General features: G+C 39.8%; 1 protein-coding gene across 7 annotated transcripts in view; it reads left to right on the forward strand.

Moving 5' to 3' along the window:
- Positions 1 to 21,994, forward strand: part of LDLRAD4 (low density lipoprotein receptor class A domain containing 4) — a 289,229-nt gene that overhangs the window by 122,250 nt on the left and 144,985 nt on the right. For all 7 annotated transcript variants that reach the window (XM_072852787.1, XM_072852786.1, XM_072852792.1 and 4 more), the window contains one exon: positions 19,273 to 19,413. In XM_072852787.1, coding sequence (XP_072708888.1) covers positions 19,273 to 19,413 — 141 coding nt within the window. The remainder of the gene's footprint in view (positions 1 to 19,272; positions 19,414 to 21,994) is intronic.

The following is a 21,994-nucleotide window of genomic DNA, read 5'->3' on the forward strand; positions in this document are numbered from 1 at the left end:
AACTGCCTGAGTTAAAGTTACTTTCAGCCATTTCGCTTTGTGCCAAGTTCTCCCTTCACATTTTCTCACTCTGGGTATAGCCAGAAGGGCTGACTCTTCTACCTAAGCTCAAATCAAGTTGTGCTAAAAACCTGATGAAGCAGTTGAGCTTGTGATTTGCTTTTCATTTTATGTTGTTCCTGTCCTCTGAGACTTCACTACAGACCTTATTGGTAGCCAAAGTATTTATTTTGTGGCCTGTCATATGTGATGCAAAGAATCTGTTTAAAGCTTGGTTTCATGCTCCTCAATCAAATCACCTTGGCTTCAGGGGCACACCATACAGCTTTGCATCCTTGTGAGAGGGGAATTTTCCTAGAGCAGGTAAGTCGCTTTCTGCTTTCTAGCATTTGCAGTTTTCTGTCAGTTTGAATGTACCTCCTTCCTCCTGATCCCCTGCTCCTCTTGGAGCTTTGCCTACGCTCCACTAGTAACTTTGACGTGGGAACCTTTTTGGGACCGATGGCAGTGCACACAATAGATTCAATACACAGAAGAGAGGTGGCAGTCGCCTCGCAGCTGCCCTGTGCCTATGCCACGTTTCTCACCTCTTTCTGATGACCGATCCAAAAGAGAAGAGCCTCTCAATAAGACACACCACCTCCTCTCAGGGGTTGTGGTCCAGCTGGTAGCTTGAGAACCTGGCTTGTATGGCTTTCTGCCTCTTCCCCATGGAGGGGGGAGCAGCAGTCAAACAGGAGGCTTTACTGGAAACTGTAATGTCCCCTCTTGCTCCAGCTAACAGCCCGAGAGGCTGGCTTCTGCTAGCTCTGATGGTCCTGCCAAGACTTGACCAAGCTGACTGTAGTGGTTTCTGTGGAAAAGCTGTGCTAAGGAGTAAGTGATTGGAAGATCCCTTCTACCAGTGTATGGACTGGTGTGTGTATTTTGAGTTACAACACTTTGTGAAGAAGAACAAGATTTTTTTTTTTTTTTTTTAAGACCACTGTTTCTCTTCCTACAGGAGAGGTGATCACGCATAAGGAGCCTTATTACAAAATCAGTATTCATATTTGTTAGCTTTGGTTAGAAACTTTCTGTCATCAGGCTGTCTAAAGGGGCTCTGCTTATGCCATTTAACACTTTCCCTTGTGTGGTAGCAAGGTATGCAAGTATTTGTGATTCAAATGTGTATAAAGTGATGAACAGAAATGTGGCAGAAAATTCATCATTACCAGTTAGGAGCAGAAATGGGTTGGGGATCTTGAAATCCTGGATTTCCTGGGCTTTAACATTTTGTGTTACTCTGTCATTTATTCTGTTTTTATAAAGAATACACGGAGAGCTTGCAAGATCCATCATGAAAGGTTTTTTTTTTTCCCCCGGTTGGTTTTTTTGCAACTACTTAAGCACATTTTGCACTTAAAATTCTCCCACCACTGCTCCATAAAACTGTAACTTTTCCTAAGGAATCTGTAATACAAAAATAGCAAAATTTTTTGTTCCTGTAGTAACTTTTTTCTTTTAGTATTAAACTAGTAACCTGGAAGCTTGTAAAATTTTCTGAAACAAGAGTTTTAAGACAAATACATGGTAAATTTCACATTTCACGAGGAAGGAAATACCTAAGAAAAACCTAGAAATATCAGTTGTAAAGAAGATGTGTCTACGGTGTGAAGTGCAGATAGGCTGAGAACTTCTACAGACTTCTAAGAAATTTAAAGTTTATGTTTCAGGGTAATTTCCCATCTCGTGATTTATTACATTGCCAAATAATGTTGCTAGTATCAATGATAGACCTTGCATCAGTTATTACAATGTTTGGTTTTCACACTGAGTGCAATGGAGACAATTTCTATATGACATTTGTATATAATACGCATTATTTCTAGCATGGCATGCAAAAAGCAGCTATGTCAATTCAACAGCTCAATCACAAAATCTTCTGACTTTTCCCTTTTCATTATGTTTGGTAATAATTTGTGCGTGTGTGTGATTCCTTAAAAAATAGTTGTGAATATTTTAAAGTTTGAATTAGTTTTAATCCTAGAAGACCAGTGTCTGTTGGCTGTCTGTGGTAAAAAGGAAGGAAAAACGTACACATGAAGCCCATTTTCAGAAGCTAACTGGTATTGTCAGCAAAATTATGACCTTATCAATATTAGTTTAGTCTGAAAACTGGTGTACCATAAGGGTGTTTTCTGCATGGTGAGAGAAAGTAGGAGAATCACTGGATGCAAGACGGAGGAGAAGCTGACACGCAAATAAGGCCGTCTCCTTTTGCCCCTGCAGGTAATGTTGCATGCATCAGGGCTTTGCTTACTGCACAAGGTGTTGTCCTTCAGTACTAAATCTGCCAGCTCAGTAAATCCCAGACATGCTTAATTATCCTGTTCATTTTTCTGGAATAGGGGAACTGGGAGAGGCACCTGGATCTGTCATGTGCTGCAGACTCCTTTCCATCAGCACTGGGCACTGCTGGCTCACTTGGAGTTGGGAAGCATCAGTTGGCGTAGGGCTGGCATGCAGTTGCAGAAATGTGTGGTCCCTGTTTTGAGGTGTAGTCTTGCGTCCTATTGAAGTCCTGTTATGGTCCTGTTACAGTCCTATTGAAACTGGGCTGTTGGGAGACATATTATCACGACTGTGTTAGTGACTGAAGACACAATGTCAAATGAAAGTGAATTTGAGCCCTTGACCCATTGATACTAGCGGCTGAACTGGCAATAAAATAAATGGCTGTTCAGATTTCAATAACAATTTAAGCCAAAAGTTACTGGTCTCTGTTCACTTGTAGGTCCTCTTAAAATTATCCTTCCCTAACATACTGGGGAATAGAATAATAAACCAAAGGCAATCTGTAGCTAGATTCAGTTGCGTGCTAATTGTGCTTTTATTTTTATTTCTCTTCAAAACCCTTCTCAAGGTGCTGGGGGCTTGGTATGTTCATCATGATGGCTGCAGCAGAAGTCTCAGAGCAGTTCTTTCAAACCTTCACACCTTTCTCATAAATTAGTAATTTAACAGTGCAATTATTTTTTTCATTCTGAACTATCCCAGAGCCATCATGAAATGACAGCTGTCTCGGACAGGCCCAATTTCATGGCCTCCAGGGTGGAGAGGTGACAGGGTCATGGACAATTGACATAGACTTGACACACAGTATTTTAGACAGAGCTCATGGCAGCTTTCCATCCTTATGATGCCTTACATACCCTGCTGGTATTCTTTTTCTTCATGCAGAGATAATAAAACATTTTCATTTATCTGACTACTTTAATTTGAAATAGTTGGGGAAGACGTCACTGGGGACAAAGACATCCTTGTATATTGGTGCAGGAAATTTATAATCATTTTTCCTTCCTCATTGAAATCCTGATCCTTTCAGTCTTGTAGTGAACATTAGCTTTATTACTGACTTTACAGAGTATAGAGATTAGATCCTGAATGAAGTGAAGGATATAGGAAGAATATGGATTAGTCTTCTAAGAGAATATTGCTCAGGGTTTCTTCTTTAGGTGTTGTATCTGCCTCAGGAAATGGAAGATAAACAAGGTAAAGCTCCACTAGCCAGTGCAGCAGTGCTAGTTATATACGACATAATTGTTCTTCGTAGATGGTTGAAAAGAGACACTTGGAACCACACATCTGAACAAAAAAGTGACTCTTCATGCAAGACAAGACATGGAAGTATTTGGTTTTACTTTTTCTTTGATAGGGATAAATGTTTGGACTAAATGGAAGTGAGCAAGAGCATTATATCTCATCTGATAGCTGTCTGGGTGGCACAGTTGAAACATTGGCCAGTTTCCATTGAGAAAATCTGTACAGATAACAGAAATGAATTAATAGTTGATGAGATTTAAAAAAACTAATGGAGCTAGAAAATTACTAAAATTATTGATCAGTAGAGGTTCTCTTCAACACTGACACATGATAATGTCACTCAGTTTGCTAGTACCTTCCTTCTTACAGTTGTCACAAGCTTTACATACCTGGATCATTTCACAGCGGCACTAGTGGCATTATCATCATCGTCATCGTTATCATCACAGCTCTAGATGTGCTGAGAAAAGCCAAATAGCTTGCCCAGCATCATATAGACTGGGGGAGAGCTGCTGCTAAGAAAATAATTGTAATCTTTTTGTTTCAAGATCTTAGAAAATCTTCTGTGGCTTTTCAGGAGGAAAAATGTCTAGAACGATTACTTAAGACAGCATAATAGTTTTTCCCCTTGGATCTTTTGGTATGCAACCTTATGTGTTCCCTTCGTGCTGCTCCATGTTGGGAGAGCATCGGTACCTTGCAAGACTAAGTCTCTCATACTTTGTAAGTGTAGTAGTGCAGTACTGCAGGCTGCTCCCTCTTACAGCAACCAGTATAGCCAGCAAATCTCTTTTCTCCTGAACATTATATGAAAATAATTGAGGCCAGTCCTCTTGTTTGGCTTGCTGATTTTGTATGCAGACATCAAGTATTAAAACGGAAGCTGGAAAATTGTAGTACAGTCTGGCAGGAGTATTCCATGTGTGCTTGGAATGTGTTTTTTCACCCTGCATTGCCTAATGCACATCATACATTATATAATACATTGTTGATATATGGATTCAAAATCAGATGATACTCTGTTTAAAATAAAAAATATGTTTCCTATTGACCTGCAGGAATTTCCATATAAAATAAGCCAATACTTCTGTGATGGTTCTGCATTGAGATTTTGAACTCTACATTGTCCTTATATTTAAGGAATATGAAGTAATTCACAGGCTGAGTGCTTTGTGAAGGAATCTCAGGGTCAATACCTCTGCATCTTAGGCCAGACTTTGCTTCAAACCTTGGCCTACAATGCCTATGCTTTAAGTTTGCTGTTAGGTATATTCATGTGACAGTATTTGTCTCTATATAATGGTATGAATCAAAGGTGAACTTTGTAAGGAAAGAATATGGAAAGATTGGATTTTTTTTGTTCTTCGATTTTATTTCTTTGTGAGGTATTTGCCTATATGTTGTAAAGAAATAAATAATTTTAAAAGGAAAGAACACTAGTATGATTTTTATTAATCAGGTTATGCTTTCCTTGTTTTGCTGTTGATATTTGGCTTGACAGAGAAAAAAATGCAGAAGACACTTGCTGAAATCTTTATGCAAAAGGCAAGATGTAAGCTGCTGATTGCTAGGCATTTGATATAAATAAGCTTTAAGTGAAATAAATATGTGAAGCCCCATTAAAGTTGAAGATCTGATCTAGAGAGTTTTAAAGTGATTTAAGGAGTAGTCCTCTCTCATCTTAGTTGCTTAGTTTTCACAATGTAAGTGCTTGTAATATTTCTTTACTTTTTGTCTCCATGGGATAAGAGAGAAAGAATGAAATACTTAATGTTTTAAAAAATAAGGGACAAAACATTACTCTCTTTTTTAAATGTTCCTTTTATATCTTCCTATATCTATATATATATGTATAGTATCTTTCCACAATGTTAGTCTATATAGATCACCTTTAGTGTCAAAGAAAAGAGTGAGCAAGATATTTAAAATACATGTTTAGGAGTTGAATTCATTGAAGCAGAGTTATCATTAAAATACATGTGGTTAGCCCCCAAAATGTCAAAAATGAGACAGACCCACTGAACATCAGTGTATTATTAGAAAGGTGCCTAGCCTGCCATATCCATTGCCCATTTCTTTGATGCTTACAATTTTAACGCTGGTTTTGTAGACAGTCTAAGTATATTAATTTCTCCTATCTTTGATGTCATCAAATAGAATTTTTTTTTTACCTAAGTTTTGTCTGATGTACTTACACTTCTAAAAAGCTGCAGGATGGTGATTCTCTGAAGGACCCTAATGCACTGTTTGGAAGTCAGAAATAGAATTAATTCTTTTCTTCAGTTACTCCTTTGAGAGTGTCTCTCTAATACCTGGCATTTTAAATGTTTGCCCTAACTTTGTAATTTAAGTGTTGCAAAGAACAGCCTCCTACAGCTGTATTCCCTAGAAATCACCACGGAAATCAAAAAGTGATCATTTAGTGTCCTGAGAAATAATGTTGAGGAACAGAATAAAACTGCATCCATCTAGTCCGACTATAGCAGCTCTGCTACAACTTTGCCTTTCAAGAAGAATAAGCAGACACTTCACTGTTGCCGTATCGCATGAATGTTGATGTTTTAGTCAGAAGACAATATAATTTTTCTTTTATTAATGGTATGCTTAATGTGTGCTTGTAGAATAAGATTTTTTCGTTCCATATTTTAAGCTTTGACAAAAATAAAACTGAGTGTGTGAGGTTGTGTTTGGAAATCTAGAAAACATGTTTAAACCAAAACTGTATTCTTCTCTCTCGAATGTGCTACCATTTAAGCTATGTATTTAGCAACTGCAATATATTCTGAAGACTGCAAGTTATTACTGTTATACATGCATATCTGTTTATATTTAAATATAACGCTAATCTCTTTTAACTGGTTAATCCCATTTTGAAGCCTTTTATGACCGCATACTGTGTACCAGTAAGTATTAGAGTGTGTGTTTATTGTTTAAAACAGGTAACCTCCTCAAAAACCCTTACAACACAGGTCTTTTAAGGAGATTTTTCTTATGTTTCAGATAACCCTGATCTATTATGAAAGGGGCTTCCTACCCTTTCAAAATGACCTTTTATCAGGGTGTATTGTCCTGCCATTGCTGCTTCTGTCTTCTGTCTCTTAGGTAGTAGAGCACATTAAATAATTTGCTGTCAACTCAAATACAGAGTTACTGCATGAAGTATAAAAAGACATATTTCGATATTATTTCCCCGCTGTTATTAATTACAACTTCTCTAGCTAGCTTGTTCCTAATCCACTGTAACACGAAGTACAAAGGATTTGTGTAAGCTGTTGCTGAAGTACTTTAGGTGAATGCTTTTTGTTTAATATTGCAAAGAACAGGCTGTGTTTGCACACTGGAAGCCGCATCTCAGCTCAGACCTTACAACAGGTTTGATGCACAAACATTAAAATGTACTAACGTGTTCACAGTGTTCACTTAATTGTAGCCTTCATTATGTATCAGTAAATAGCTGAGAGCTTAACTGGGCTAAGAAAAAATCAGGGAGCCCTATGTTACACTACTGCAGAGTTTCACTCACCTTTGAATTTGATCCCCAAATATTTGTGTGCTAGATTGCTCTTTACCTTATCTTGGTAGCTGTTGCACTTCCTTTTTCTTTCTTGAGGATGTGGGTTCATTCTTTTTATATTCATCTATCTGAATGCAGGGCATGCAAATCATAAAATATTTTTAATCTGCAGCCTGGATTTTGGAATGATCACCTCTCTGGAGAAGTATTTTTTGTATGTTAGTATAACATTCAGTAGTAACACATTTTATGTTTTAAAGAAATACTTCCTAATGACAAGGAAAATGAATCTGTTTAGATGGTGTTTCTTAGTGTCTCAACATAATTTTTTAAGCTGAAGGACCCTAAGTTAGGGGGATGTGATGGAACACAAGGAAGCTCTAACAAGTATTTTGTTCCTTTGTTTTTGCTTGAAAATTAGCAGTGTGCTGTATTAGCTGGCTTTTTTGCTTTACTATGAGCTCCCTATTTGAAGTCTTCTGAGGAGAGACCAGCGCTGTGAAACTGACCTCGGTTTAGTTATGTTGGCTTATAAAAACACAGAAAATTATCACCGTCTCTGAACAGATTAGTAATAATGAGGTGGTACAATATGACAAACTACCTCACCCACAGTTAAAACACAATTAGCTGCTCTTGAGTTTCTGATGCTCTGGCTGTTTATTCTGTTTCATGGCTGCTGTGGTTTTGGGTGGCTCTCTGTGTTCAGTGCATAACTTGTATAATTTTTAACATGCTTTAACTTGTCATCGATAAACTGATAACTTGAGCTGTAACCAGAGGTTTGTCCTAGCCCATCTCCTGTTCCCACTGAAAAAAATTCTATAGGACTTCTGACATATACAGTGGCAGATTAAAATTAGATGGCTGAAATGGTTATCGCTATCAGCCGCCTACCCTGCCTCTCTGACAGACCTTGCTATCTCAAGGCTGGCATGGCTGATCTGCATGTCAACCACAGTAGTTTCCAGTCCAGCATATTAAGATAAATCACAGACAGAAATAATGTCCAGAAGAGCCGGAGGCTTGAGGTAATGTGTCAGGATTTTGGGGTGTGGTTTGAAGATCAAATGCTGCTTGGCTCTCAAATGTGATGCATATTTTATCAGTAAAGTCAGCTTCATCCATCAGCAGTCCCCCAAGCCTAGGTCACACATGTACATGTGTGTGACAGGCTGGCATTCCCTCAGGCGTGCTGGTACAGCAGGCACCAGGCTTCTGGTGTGAACTAGGCAGTGCCCCTTTTGCAAAACTGTTTTTAGGAAGAGGCAAGGATGGTTAACTTCTCAAAGCCAGCTGTGCCAGTGGGGTGCTGGGCTGCGTGGCTCTACCCAAGCCAGATGTGCAGATGTCATCTGTGAAGACAAGCCCTCACCATCACCTGGGCACCCTGGCAGCATCCTTCCTCCCTCGGCGCCTCGCTCCAGTCTCTTCGCCCCCTCACCACCCTGCTGCTTAGCCAGCAGGGTGGTGCTCAGGTCGGGGGGACTGCCTGATTCAAATGGACCTGCTGAAAACCTCCTTAGTTTCTCTGTCTCCTTCCAGAGAAGTGGCTGCAACGTGGATGGGAACCACAGCCGATGGCAGAGGAAGTCTGTGCCCCCCCGTTGGGCAGCGGTGCCAGCCCAAAGTGTTTGGTTATGGGAAGGCAGCACTCCAGCTTCTTTACATGGGTTCTCACGTGCAGTGTAGTAATGGCGTGAGCTTGTGAACTAGAGGATCTGTTCATATACAAGTTTTACATCATGTCAGGCTTGTGCCTTTTTATTAGGTACTTTTTCACTTAAACACGCAGTGTATCTGCAAAGTTGAATGTGGTTTGGGAAGGAAGGCTGTTTGCTTTGGTTTTCTGTGCCATAAAGTTTCCCAAGATACTGCGTGGTAGTAGTGGATAGACTCTGCGCCGTCCAGTGTCATGTTAACTGTATGTTCATGTTCACAACTAGAAAGGTACTGTCCTAAATGCACTGTTACTTTTTAAATAACACTGTTTCAACAACAGAAAGATTTATATGGTTGAGATTTCTTTGTGATGCCTGTATCAGTGTTTTCTGTATTGTCTACTTTGTAAGCACTTTGGCCAGGGAAATAATGAAATAATTTTGGTTAAATAGCTGCTATATGGTCAAATATGTTGCTGATGCTTAAACAAAATTGCAGAATTGTAGTGTGAAAGAATCTTTATTGAAACTATGCTGCTTAGGTTGCTAAATGAGGCACTCTCAACCCATAAAATACTGACTTTACTCTTTGCTGTGTGTTCACATTTCTTCCTGCTTGTCTGTCTGTCCTGTGCACTGAACGTTGGGAGCGCTTGTGGACAAAAGAGGAGCATCTGGTAGTAGTAGGAACTTGGCAGCACAGATACCTGGAAGTGAAATGGAAATCTTGTGTGAAAGCGTGGGGGAGCAGAGCTCACCCCCTTTCTCCACCACGGTTAATCTGCCTCTTCCCCTGCTGTCCCAGTATGGTTTGGGCTGTTGCTCCGGCAGTGGTATCGCTGGAGCCTCCTCACAGCGTTTGCACCTTTTAGTTACTTTGGAGCATTGCCAGAGACTCTCCTGATGCAGACAATGGAAAGATTTTTTTTTAGAAACAGTTTTCATTTCCATAGAAGTACAAGAGAATTTCCTGGGACAAAGAAAAAGCACTTCTGTAGCCCAAGGGTGTTCTTTCTGCTCAGCATCACAGACCTGCTGCATGCAGCAAACATGGGAGGGATTCTCCAAGACATTTATAGCGGAAAATGTTAGGCAAGCCAAATGACTACCAGCTCTGCTATATGGAAATGCATATAGGTGGGACTCTCTGTACATTTGCAATGCAATACATATTTGGGAAGGAGTATTAATGGAAATTGGCTGGAGGAGAAGGCAAGGGGTAGATAAGAGGAGTTTTCTGATAGGAAAAATGTTATTTTATTTAACTTTTAAAAGGTTTAGCCATAAAACCCCAGCCTTCTGGGAAAGGTACTAAGGTGAATAAAATGTGTGAATCCTTATTCAGCTCTATCTAAAAAATGACTGAAGAATTAAATAACAATTGATACAAGACAGTACTAGTTTGTAAAACACCTGCTGTATGGTGCAACCCATTCTGAGCGATCTGTTTGGCTGCACTCTGTGTATTATTTTGCTTATAATTTTTGTTAAGTGAACACTGAGGCACAGTGACCCGAGTTAGACACTTTTTAGATAATTGGACTTAAGGGGAAATCGCTTTTAAAGTACAAAAACTAACAGTGACAAGGTATTTACTACAGGAACATGCAAATCTCTGCAGATGTGGATTGGGTAACATGTTACAGATGATAAAAACCTTGTTGTTACTCACGTTAGTGTGCATTGCACGATTCCAATGCCATTGAGAAATGAAAGGAGAACTCTCTTGTCCATTAAAATCTGGAATTCATGTTACAGTGGAAGCTTTGTAACTGTCCTGCATCTTGGCATAGAAATACATTCATTTCTCTTACATTTTCTGCACAGTATGCATATGAAGATGTGTAAAAAAATTACTGTCATCAGTATTAGGTTGACATCTTCTGAACAGCCACCCTGAAACATGGTATGCTTTTGCCTGCATTGTACGTTACTTGTATGGAAAGTCAAGTTCTCAGGTGTATTCTCAGACCCCTACTTGCTTCAGTAGCATTGCACGATTGCAGATGAGAATGGTATTTATTCTGTATTTCAGTACCTCCTAGGAGAGCTAACTGAAAACAGTTACTGCCTCATAGGGGTCACAGTCTTTAGTAATCTCACCTAATTTAATAACAGAGAACATAAAGACAGCACTTCTTCCCACCAATCATCCCATTTCCCCCAACCCCCAGATAGTCCTCGAGTGTTGAAGTAACTGTTGTGTCCTCATCTGGGCCCATTTTTAGGACAGTAATCAAAACTTAGGAATGCATCTGTGAAATTACATGGTTTAGTCTATATTTCTCTGTATTCAAAGATTGTGATGTTACCTGATAAAATGGTCTAGTCTTGAGCTATTTGCTATGCAAACAATATTCCAAAGAAAGAACAAGAAGCTGCTACAGTAACGTGATTTTTTTTTAATATATTCCTCTATGTATGCAGCACTCTACAAACTCAGTAAGTGACGCTGCTTGTGATTATTAAAGATTTCTTAAGATGAAAACCAACTAAGATAATTTTAAAATATTTACCATAATTCAGGAATTCTTTGAATTATGATTAAGGAGAACTAGATGTTAAGAAGATCTCATTTGCACTTACCCTTTACTTCTCATCTGCACTTGCCCACGATAATGACATTGTGCTTGACAAAAATTACAAGGTACATATTTAATGTATTTTTAATCGTCTCCTCATGTAATTTCACAACTGAAAATGAGAGCATCATTAGCTGAGTCACCAATGCACCTTCCCCATACTTGATTAGGGAAACTCTGCTAGTACATATAGAAATGTCAGGGACCATGGGGGCTCCCCTGGGGTCCAGCGGGGCAGGGCCTGGCAGCCCGGGTCCATCCCACCACCCCAGCCAGGAGCAGGGCAGCTGGGGGACACTGGGGCAGCCCCAGCCCTGGGAATCGGGCACCTCCCTGGGGTGAGGTGATGGACTGGGACATGGGCCCACAGGTGGGCTTGGCATGCCATAGTGGACCCTGCTTTGCCACTGCATTGAACTGGGAGAAACGCGAGGCCTTCTCCTGGCTCGTGGAAACCCATCCCTTGTAGGTTGTTCCTTCTCAGGAGCTGGAGTGAAGGTGTTCCTTGTCATCCACCTTGGCAGCTGCACGCGTCTGCCGTGGCGTTCTCTGTCCTTCTTTCTGTGGGCTCTGACCCATGCACCTCATGGGTTAAAGTCAAGACCGTGGCTTGGTCTTGAGTCACTGGTACTGACACAGGTCCCCAAGCAGGGGAGCGCAGGGCATGTGGTGCTGGGGGGATGTTTCTGCAGAAGCTTTGTGGCTGGAAACGGTGTCGGGCTGCTTTGGTGGGGACGTAAAGACGGCTTTACACAAGCACGGAGCAGGGGATGCAATTCTTGAGATTTGTTGAGGAGCTCTGGCATTTCAGTGCTGTGTGGTCATAAACGGGCAGATCATTGCAGGTCTGGAAAAGCAAGTGGGTAGAAGGGCAGAAAATACACACCTGTACTCTGATACTGCCTTGCTCTCTTACGGAAAGACAAACGATATGTAGAAAAGATAGTCCATGAAGGTGGCAATAAAAGAAGCTTTCCTTTATTTGCTTTTCCCTGTGGTGGCAAAACTGGCAATTTGCGTGAGCCTGATGGTCTTCGAGCTCACGTTGGAGAGGCTTGTCCATTTGAGATGAGTGCTGCGGTGGGAACTGTCAGCTCTTCGTTCTCGAATAGATCTGCTCAGGAGAGCTGCTGGTGCCCACTGCGCGGCCGTGGAGGCTCGCTGCATGGGCAGGGTGGTGGCGGAGTGACAGCCAGTCTCTTGAATTTAGTGTAGATGTGAAAAAGTTTCCAATGTTAATGAAAACTCTTCTCATAATGCCCCGATGGACTTCAGGAAGAGGCCTGTTTCTTTTCACACCAGAGACAGGTATATATGGGGAAGAAAGATTACAGATGAAAACCAACCCCATTGACAAATCTCAAAATCAGGGAGGTCTTTCAGTTGTCCCCATGGCATCTAATGTAATTTCATTCCAGCTATTAATTAAGGTAAGCATAGTGAAATGTCCTAATGCCCTGAACTGGCGAACTGAACAGCAGATTACCTGTGTGTAAGAATATTGTGTTTGCTGCCTTTAGCTACTGGCATAACTAGTTGAAGGGCATAGCTTCAGGTTTTGCCTTAAGAAGAAGATGAAAAGATAATTGCTGGATAAGCAAGCAAGCATGGGGGACTGCAAGAGGGTAGCAGCTCAGCAAATGAGACTGGTTTTGAACTGGTAGCAATCTTCTTTCGATCAGTCCAATTTTAAGGCTGTAATCTCTCCTGGGCAGAGAAGGTCTGTCGGGCTCCATGTTGCGTGGCTCTGAGAACAGGCTCCCGTCCTGTGCGAGGCTGTGGACAGCGAGGACAGGCCTTTGACTGTGGCTTACAGCTCTGCTTCTTACTCTGCATAACCTAATGTGCTTTCATTTTTGCTGGTATTCTGCTTGGCGTTCTTTTTATGAAGTGTTTTTTTTGTTTTGTGAAGACCTATTTATCCCTCTCTTCCCTGCACCAATGGAGATTTATTAGATTGCATGGCAGCCTGCCATCTTCCTTATTAACCAAGCTTTTTCCCAAATAAACATGTTCCTTGTGTACACTGCCTGCTATTTATGATTTACTTCCCATTATAAAGCTACAATCTACAGTATTAAAAATAATACAGAGACAGATGTTTATCAGAGGTTGAACAGGGTTTTATTGTACTGACTCTGGTATTTGTGGTTTCTGTTTCTTTAATCTCTAGCGAAGTGTGCTTCCTCCCACCCTCCCCAATTTACTAATTCTGCCTCTTATTACCCTTGTAACAGGTGATGATGCCCTTTAAACGTATTTTCTTTCAGGCTGTTACATGTTGCAATATGACCAGGAGTATGAAGAAGTATGATGACATACTTAAAATGGAGCCTTTATGTAAGAAATTAGAAATTAGGCCTTTATTCTAGAGATCTAGATCCACCCAGAGGCAAAGATTTTCACCTTCTACTTACATGATGCCAGCAGGGTATTTGATCACCCTCTGCTGGCTGTTCTGCCAGGGCTGCTACCAGTTCACTGGATTTTGGGAAAGTGTCTTTACGCTCCAGTTAAGTCCCAGACATCACTTAGGATTTCATTTTGTGCGTTTGAACTGTGTTACTACAGTTTAGCCACAACAATTTGAGATCACTGGCTGCGTATATAGTTAATTATTTTTATTTGAATGGATGGAATAGAATTCTGCCCCTGGGTCAGATAATCATCTCAGACCCGTTAAATAAATAGCTGTGACATGCATCGTAACAGTAGCCTAAACCCCCATATTTTTTCAATATGACACTTCACTTTTTTTTTCTTTTTCCCTTGGCCTGTGGTTAGATTTACATTACAAAAACAAACAGCACTTAGCTATAATTAAAAATGCCCTACAGTAAGTGGGATGACAAAACAATGGGAATGCTGTTCATATGGATGAAGTCAAGTGTAAATGAAGTCTAAAAGAATTAAGCTGAATGCAAGGATAGAATTATCTTGTTGGGTAGGCACAGAAAGTGTAAAATAAGCCTACCCAATACAGCAGATCTTGTGTTTCACGATAAAAAAACTCTGATCAGAGGAGCTTTTTGTATCATGAGGCAGATCCATCTTTTGCTGTTGTAGCTGAAACATAACGTTCAATTAACGATTTGAAATGCAGTCCTATATTAGTGAATATTTGTATGTAGAGAGTTTATACATACAAGCATCTACCTTGAACATGTGAGCAATATACTTATGTATACTACTTGCATACAGTTTATAAAAATAGGAAATGTTCATAATAGTATTCTTAGTATTCCTTTTTTTTTTCAAGGTAGTCTAGGTCTATCTGGAAGTATGTTTATTAAAACTTTATGTTGAAGAATCAGTGTATCGGCAAGATAAATTTTAAAATTATGCTGCAGACATAATCATGAACATAGTAAGACATAATTTTAAGAAGGGCTGTTTTTTTCAACCTCCAGTAGCTGTCATCTCGCTTCAGGTTTAGCTCTAGGTAGAGCCTTGCTGACCAACCTACTGATGTTTCACTAATTGCCACTTGAAAATGAAGAGGAAAACTGCCTAGCTTTGAAACATTATTCATGAAAGAAGGATCGTGCTGGCTTGTTTTCAGAACAGGAGTTTTTTCCCCTCTACTTGTCTAGACAGGCCGAGTACAAGACTTTGTACTGAAAAGGGCTCTCTGGTGTGTTATTAGGCACATTGGTCTAGTCTGGACTGGTCTGGATTTCCCTGTCGGAGGTCATTTCTAGCATTTTGGTACAGACCTCTGCAGGTTTATTTACTAACTTTCAGTTTGACGATACTCTAATACTTGCTTTCTACTATCTCCATCAACCTGACTTTGATCTACCTTGCTTTACAAGGAAGGGTTCTGTTCTGGTTTTAGTAAAAGCGCACACTGTTTAAATGTGTTTACTATGCAAACTACTTTAAAGTACTGAATTTTCCTTTACAAGTTGCAAATACCTGATGTTAGGTATGTTCTGTTTTCAGAAGTATCTGTATTTTCATTGAATAATCTGTTTAATTAATTTGTCCCACTCCTACAATACATATTTCCTTTGAGTATTCCCTTCAGACTTCAACAGACCATGATTATGCAGGCTAAGTTTTGCACTTTTATGTCCTCCATTGGATGTTAAATTTTGTTAGATTTAGAAGTTACTTTTGCACATACATGTGTTGTGGGTTGATCCTGGCTAGCAGCTAAGCACCCACACAGCCGCTTGCTCACAGTCCCCTCCTGCCCCGCAGGAAGGGGAGAGAATAGGAAGGGTAACAGCAAAAAGACAGTTTAGTAAGTGAAGGAAAGAGCGGGAAAAAAGTCATGCAAAGGCAGTCATTCACTACCTCCCACAAGGAGACTGATGCCCAGCCAGTCTCCAAGTAATGGGAAGACAAACCCCCTGTTATTTTTATTGCTGAGCATGATGCTATATGGCATGGAGGATCCCTTTGGTCAGTTGTCATCAGCTGTCCTGGCCATGTCCCTTCCCAGCCTCTTGCCCACCTCCTGCCTACTCCCTGGGAGTAGCAGAGTGAGAAGGAGAGAAAGCCTCAATGCTGTGCAGGCACTGCTAGCAATAGCCAAAACACTGGTGTGTTATCAGCACTATTTTGGTCACAAATCCAAAACACAGCACCATAGGGGCTGTTAAGAAGAAAGTTAACTCCATTCCAGCCAGGCCCAGTACAGGATGACTGCTTTGTGGCAAATAAATTTGGTGGGAGATCACAAGGCAAGATGATTAAGGCAAGATGATTTTGGTAACATGGGCCATTTTAAAATCAGCACAGAATTCCTGTGGTATTGTGAGCAACCTTCCAGTCAATGTGAGCACATCAACAGGAGACGAGAGGCCTGACGACTTTTTTTATTCACCTTTACAATGGCAATGTTCACGAATCTGAGGGAAGGAGGAAGTAGCCGTAAAATTTTACAAGAAAAGTTGATTGAGTGGTTTGGTTTTTTTAAATTCAGATTCCAATCTGGTCCGCTATCTAGAACAAAAATACCCCTTAGAGCACAAATTCTTTCTTCTGGATAGTCCTCTTATGGTAATATTAGTTGAAAACCAGAACTTTAAGACTTTAATAGAACTACTAAAAATGTAATGCTTTGTTTGGTCTTTTGTCTGAAGACTGTATAATCTGGTGGCAAATAGAAACCCAAAGTTCTTAGCTTTAATTGCATTTGAGTTGACATCTTGCTTGAGCATTTTATATCAGCCATGGGGGAAGCATGGAAAACTTTACATTAGGACTCAACACAAAGACACAGGAAAGAATTAAATACTGTGGCCAAAGTAACATGCCAAATGTTCTAACTTAAGAAAGATGGTGTTTGATATTTGTCTTTCAAATAGAAGCAGTATGTCCTTTACCACTGTAATTTCACCCTGTGTTATATTCCTCATTTAAGATACCTGGAAAGCTTGAACCCTTTCAAGCCAACTTTTCTAATCTTCCAAGGCAGCGTTGTTCTTTTCTTCTTCCAGTTTCTTTCTTCATGGAGTTGCAGAAATGAGTCCTAAAGTGTTGTAATTATCAGCTTGTTAATATTGAGACTGATTTTTTAAGTCTCCTTTCCAAAAGTAACTGTTAACGACCTTCTTAGTTCCTTAGGTTTCAAAGGCTTACTCTGGTTATGAATTTTTTTATACTCAGAACAGAAAAACTAAGCCCTTAAATGCCTCTTCAGTTCTTTGTTGTAGCAGAGAAGGACAGGGTGACAAAGGAACAGGGAAAAATATTTAGTTTGTACAGTATTCTATTGTACAATTTGAGTAGTTCAAGTACCATAGGGTTGGACTGAAAAAGCTTGAATCTTGAGGACCTTATTTAGGCAAATACTCACTGATTTTTAAATGCAGTTTGACCAAGCGGAATAGTAGGATAGATTTTTTCCACAGGAAATGCTTGTTTTTCTTGCATAGTATTTTATGGCTTTTATTTATATTCCTAAGTAGCATTTTATATGTTGCACATGTTGATGCATATATTTTTGCAGCAGCAGATTCTTGTTGGTATGTGTACCAAAATGCCATTAATACTCTTGATGAAAAGTGTTCAGAGTGAAGTCCACAAATCACTTTTACCTACAAAGCACATTTGCTAAGAAAAATTATTTTGTTCACTTTCCCAGTTTATTTTTCCCCTCCTTTGCTATTACCATGCTTATGTTACACATCAGATACGTGTGGGTAAGTATCACGCCTCAGTAACTGGTTTAGGGGCTTTTTAGAATTATAGATCTTGTCGTCTCAGTTCAGAGTAAGTCTGTGTGCTGTTAAGGTGAAATGAAAGTCTCTTGTTGATACTGTTGAAGATGAACAAATGCCATCTCTTCGCTGGGAAGGACTAGAGATCATCTCTCTTAAGCAGAATCAGCCAACCCAAGCTGCAGCCTTAGGGAAGCCCTGGGTTCAGGGAATGGCACTACTTTGATAAACTACTGCTGAATGTTTCTTGTTTTTAATTCCGTCTACTTTGCCTTTGCTTGTGAATGAGAATTGTCAGAATTTGTCAACATGCTGGAACCATAATCATTAAATTATAATTTGTCTATATATAATATGTCCTCTGTTCTATATGTGTAGTGTATTTAACTTTGGAACAAGCCTAGTGAGAAAGCTTTTTATAATTGCATGTATACTTTTGTGAACATTTCTTAATTACATCTCAAATACTTACTATAAAGCTTTGTTTCTGGAAGTGACATTTAAATGATCAGTTTAGCAGAAGGGCAATGGAATTTTAATTATCAACCATAGTAGACATCCTTAGAACATAACGCCTTATTTAAATACTGAGGTATTACAGCTTCAGACAGAAGGCAAGTTGGTCAGACTGAAGCCCTGTCTGACTAGGCTCTGAAAATTAAAGAAAAAACATCCAAGATGACAAGGCACTGGACTATAATTCCCATAAAAAGCTACTGCTGGTTAGCACTTAACTGAATCTTTACCAGTAAACAAAAGGCCAAGGATGGAGGTAATGTCATCCCTGTCAGAAGGGGTAACTGTGTAGCTCTCCTGTCAGTGTAAAATTTCAGTGGGAGATGAGGTAAGGAGTTTTTTGTTGACTTTTTTTTTTTTTAAAGAGCTAGAGAATAGTCTAGTGAGGTATCTTACAGGGGATTGGTTAGCCAGCCTGCATCCTTTTGCAGAGAAAGGGAGAGAAGTAAGAAGGAACTTGAGGTAACAAAGTTTTTTTTTAAATGCTCGGTCTCATAGGAATTGTTCTCACAACTGAACCATATTTAAGGGAAACCGTTCATTTATTTGTAATGAACAAAATATAAAAAATACAGCATGCCTGCGTATAGCGTTCAGACATTTTATAGAGCTTGTGGAAGTTTACTGACTTTGTAAAGCAAACTGGCATGTGGGAGTTCAATGTGCAGACACCGAGTGCTTGATTGTAATTAGTTGGGAGACTGGCAAATTGGCTTTGGGAGGGTAGTTAAGGAATAATTGTGTGTGTCTGGACAAGATTGTTCCTGGTTACAAACTATACTGTTGCCTTACAGCTGATGCTGTTTTACATTGTGCAAGACTTTTTTTAATGTGCAACAATTCTTATTTTTATTCATAGTGCTGTCTTGCTGCAAATATGCAAGGTCCCACACAAACATGTATGAGAACACGATCTTTGTCCGAAGTGAATTGTAATCAACATGAACTACAAAAAGTATTGTCTGTTTTTTAAGAAAAAGAAGTTGAATTTCCCCAAATGTCAAATCCAGTTTACTAGTGGATTGATTCTGGTGATCTGGAATGTCTCATGTATATATGTATATGTGCAATCCTCACAAATACTGTATTATTTATTTTGGGGGTAAAGTTCCAAAGACCTGTCCACCCTGATAGCATCTACTTGAAAAATATTGCCTTTATTATCAGTCATTCTATCAGTGAAGAAGGTAAACACCAGTTTCCTCACAAATTTTTGTTTTGGTTTCTTTTTTGCCTTTCAGAGTGCAAATTCACCTGCGCCAGTGGTAAATGCTTGTATCTTGGTTCATTGATTTGTAACCAACAGAATGACTGTGGGGATAACAGTGATGAAGAGAACTGTCTGCTTGTAACAGAGCATCCACCTCCAGGCATCTTTAGCTGTAAGTACTGGCTCTTTGTGTGTATCCATGTATGTATGTATGTTGAATATGTCTGTTTACCTCAGAAATCAGTCTGTTCAGCAGCTTGGTCTGCAGTATGATATCTGGGGGTGATAAGACAGAGGAAGTAAATACTGTTTTTCTCTGAACCAGCAGTAATTTGTAACATGCTTTCTCTAGGTTTCTAAACCTGAAAAGTTGTAGTTATATAAAGGGAGTTTGTGCTGCAGACATTGAGGTTATAATCATATGGATCATATGTGGCTTCTGAGAAAAAGAAAACATGGTATATAAATGATTAAATAATTTGTTTTCTAAGGCTCTAAAAAATACTTTATGCTTTGTCTGTGTGACATTCTTTATATGCTATTAAGAAAGTTGTAATCTTTCCAGTTATCATTCCTATTAATCAAATATATTTTATTAGTGCTGAGATCAGCACCATTTGGTAGGTCACCGAGCTTTTGTAGGTATATATTTAAAATAGCTTTAATTGCTGTTCTTTGGTGCATAAATATCTCACACAGAGAGCCAGAGCTTATCACCAGAATTGCTCTCTTAGTGCTTTGCCCTCAGGGATGTACGCTGAAATCAAACTTGGATTTTGTTTTTGGATGTTCTGCATTAATTTATTTGTACACCACAATTCAGCTTTCCAAATGGGGGAGAAATTTTCCAATAATGCTTCTGGTCTACAAGTACAATAGAAGTGGTGTTATGTTACTTACTGCTTTCCAAATGGTTTGGTTCTGCCAATACAGACATCTCTCAGCACGCTGTTTCACCACTGATTGTGACTATGGTTTAGGAATATCTGTGTTGTTATGTTGTTATTAATAAAAGGAATTATAAGCAGCAAGTATCTGTAATTTTTTTTAATGAACGCATGTGCCATTAAGCAGGACAGAATTACTGGAATGGATTCATAATAGAAGAGGAAGTCAGGTGTTGGATATATACCTTTCCTCCTCTGCCCTCTAACCTCCAAATGGACCTGTTTCTAAATGTTGTACTGTAAATGTTTTTAAATCTTGTACTTTGTGGTACTTTGGTAACTCTGCAGTGATTTCAGAGGTTTTGAAGTAATAATGGCCTACATATGTTTTTATGTTATTTCATTTTATTTTTGTTTTGATTTGTTTTTTGGAGTGGAACTCTTTCCAAAGCCCCAGGACTAGCCATAGGCTTTGGTGATGGGTCCAGATCAAAATGTCACATGTATTTGCCCATGAAGTTAGGCTAACCTTGGCTTTTGAGTTGTAAAAAAGTTATGCCTTATTATTTGTGCATGCAAAACTTGTAAGCATATCTTTAAAGTTCAAATAGAGGAATTTTTTTGACTGGGATAATGTACAGCTGTTCTCTAAAACCAAGCCAGCACACCCATTTGCCCAAAAGGAGCCATGAAAACCACTGTGGTAGCAGATGGAGGGAAGGACTTTGGTTACAAGCAGCAGTTGAGGCATTGCAGGTAGTGGCCCTGTACGGCTGCAGTGCGACGGTGGCACCCTGCAAGTTCCTAGGTGGAGATCCTAGGTGGAACTCCCAAAGCCTCCTTCAGCTTGAGGTCTGATAGCCGGAGCGGTGGTGGTTTTTCAGTACCCCTCCGTCCTTGTCGCACTGTGGCAATCATGCAGTAATCACAGCAGCGTGTTGGCGTGACACGCTGGCCTTTTCCTCAAAAGGCCTTTGGACTGTAGAAATTGTTACTTGCTTGATCCAGGATCTGCAGACCTCCTGGTGTCTCCCTAAGCCACATCCCTCCCTTCAGGCGTTGCAGTAGGTCAAGAATGTGAAGCCAGGCATGCCTGACAGAGAGCAGCACTGGTCAGCTGGCAGGTCATGCTCCTCGCCTCTGGCAGTGTAAAGTTTATCTGGACCAAACACGACAAAATGTGTCTGCAAAAAACCTTCAGCGGCAGGTTTCCTACTGCTTGCACAGAAACTTCAGCTGGCGTGTTTCATGATCCTGTCTCTGGAATGTTGTGCAGGTCAAAGTGGCGGCTTTTCTCTCACTTTTCAGTGGACGTGGAGAAAAATTGTTTGCTTCCTTCTCAAATCAGTCTTTTACAGGCATGAGGTCTGTTACCACCCATCTGTCAGTTACCCTCTGGGAGGGTTTGGGGGGAAAAAAAAAAATCAACTTTCTTCACATGATTATGTTTCCTTAAATCTGTTATACTTTTTCATTTTCTCTGACTCTTTCTAAAATACTGTGTCCAATAGTCCTGCTACTTCAGACCTCCCCTGAGTGCTCCCCTGAGTGCTAAGTGAAGAGGAACACTTAGGTAAACAGTCTTATTAAGTCCTTCAAGAACTGTATTTGCTGGTTTTGTAACAACATTACAAATGAGGAGTTTGTAGAGGAAATATTTGATTTATTGCTAGGAGCATTCAGAAGTGTTTAACTTTTTGCTTACCTTGTGGTAGAGAGAGTGGTTCATTATTGGCTGCGTTTGGGGATATTGATAGTGACTGTATTTATGCATCGCAATAGGGACTGTGCAACAAGTGCTGGTAAATAAAGGGACTTCTGTTTCCTGTAAAAAACCAAAGCCCAGTGAAACATGGTGAAACAAAG

The sequence above is a fragment of the Ciconia boyciana genome, chromosome 2 (assembly GCF_034638445.1).
Source record: "Ciconia boyciana chromosome 2, ASM3463844v1, whole genome shotgun sequence".
NCBI classification, from domain to species: Eukaryota; Metazoa; Chordata; class Aves; order Ciconiiformes; family Ciconiidae; genus Ciconia; species Ciconia boyciana.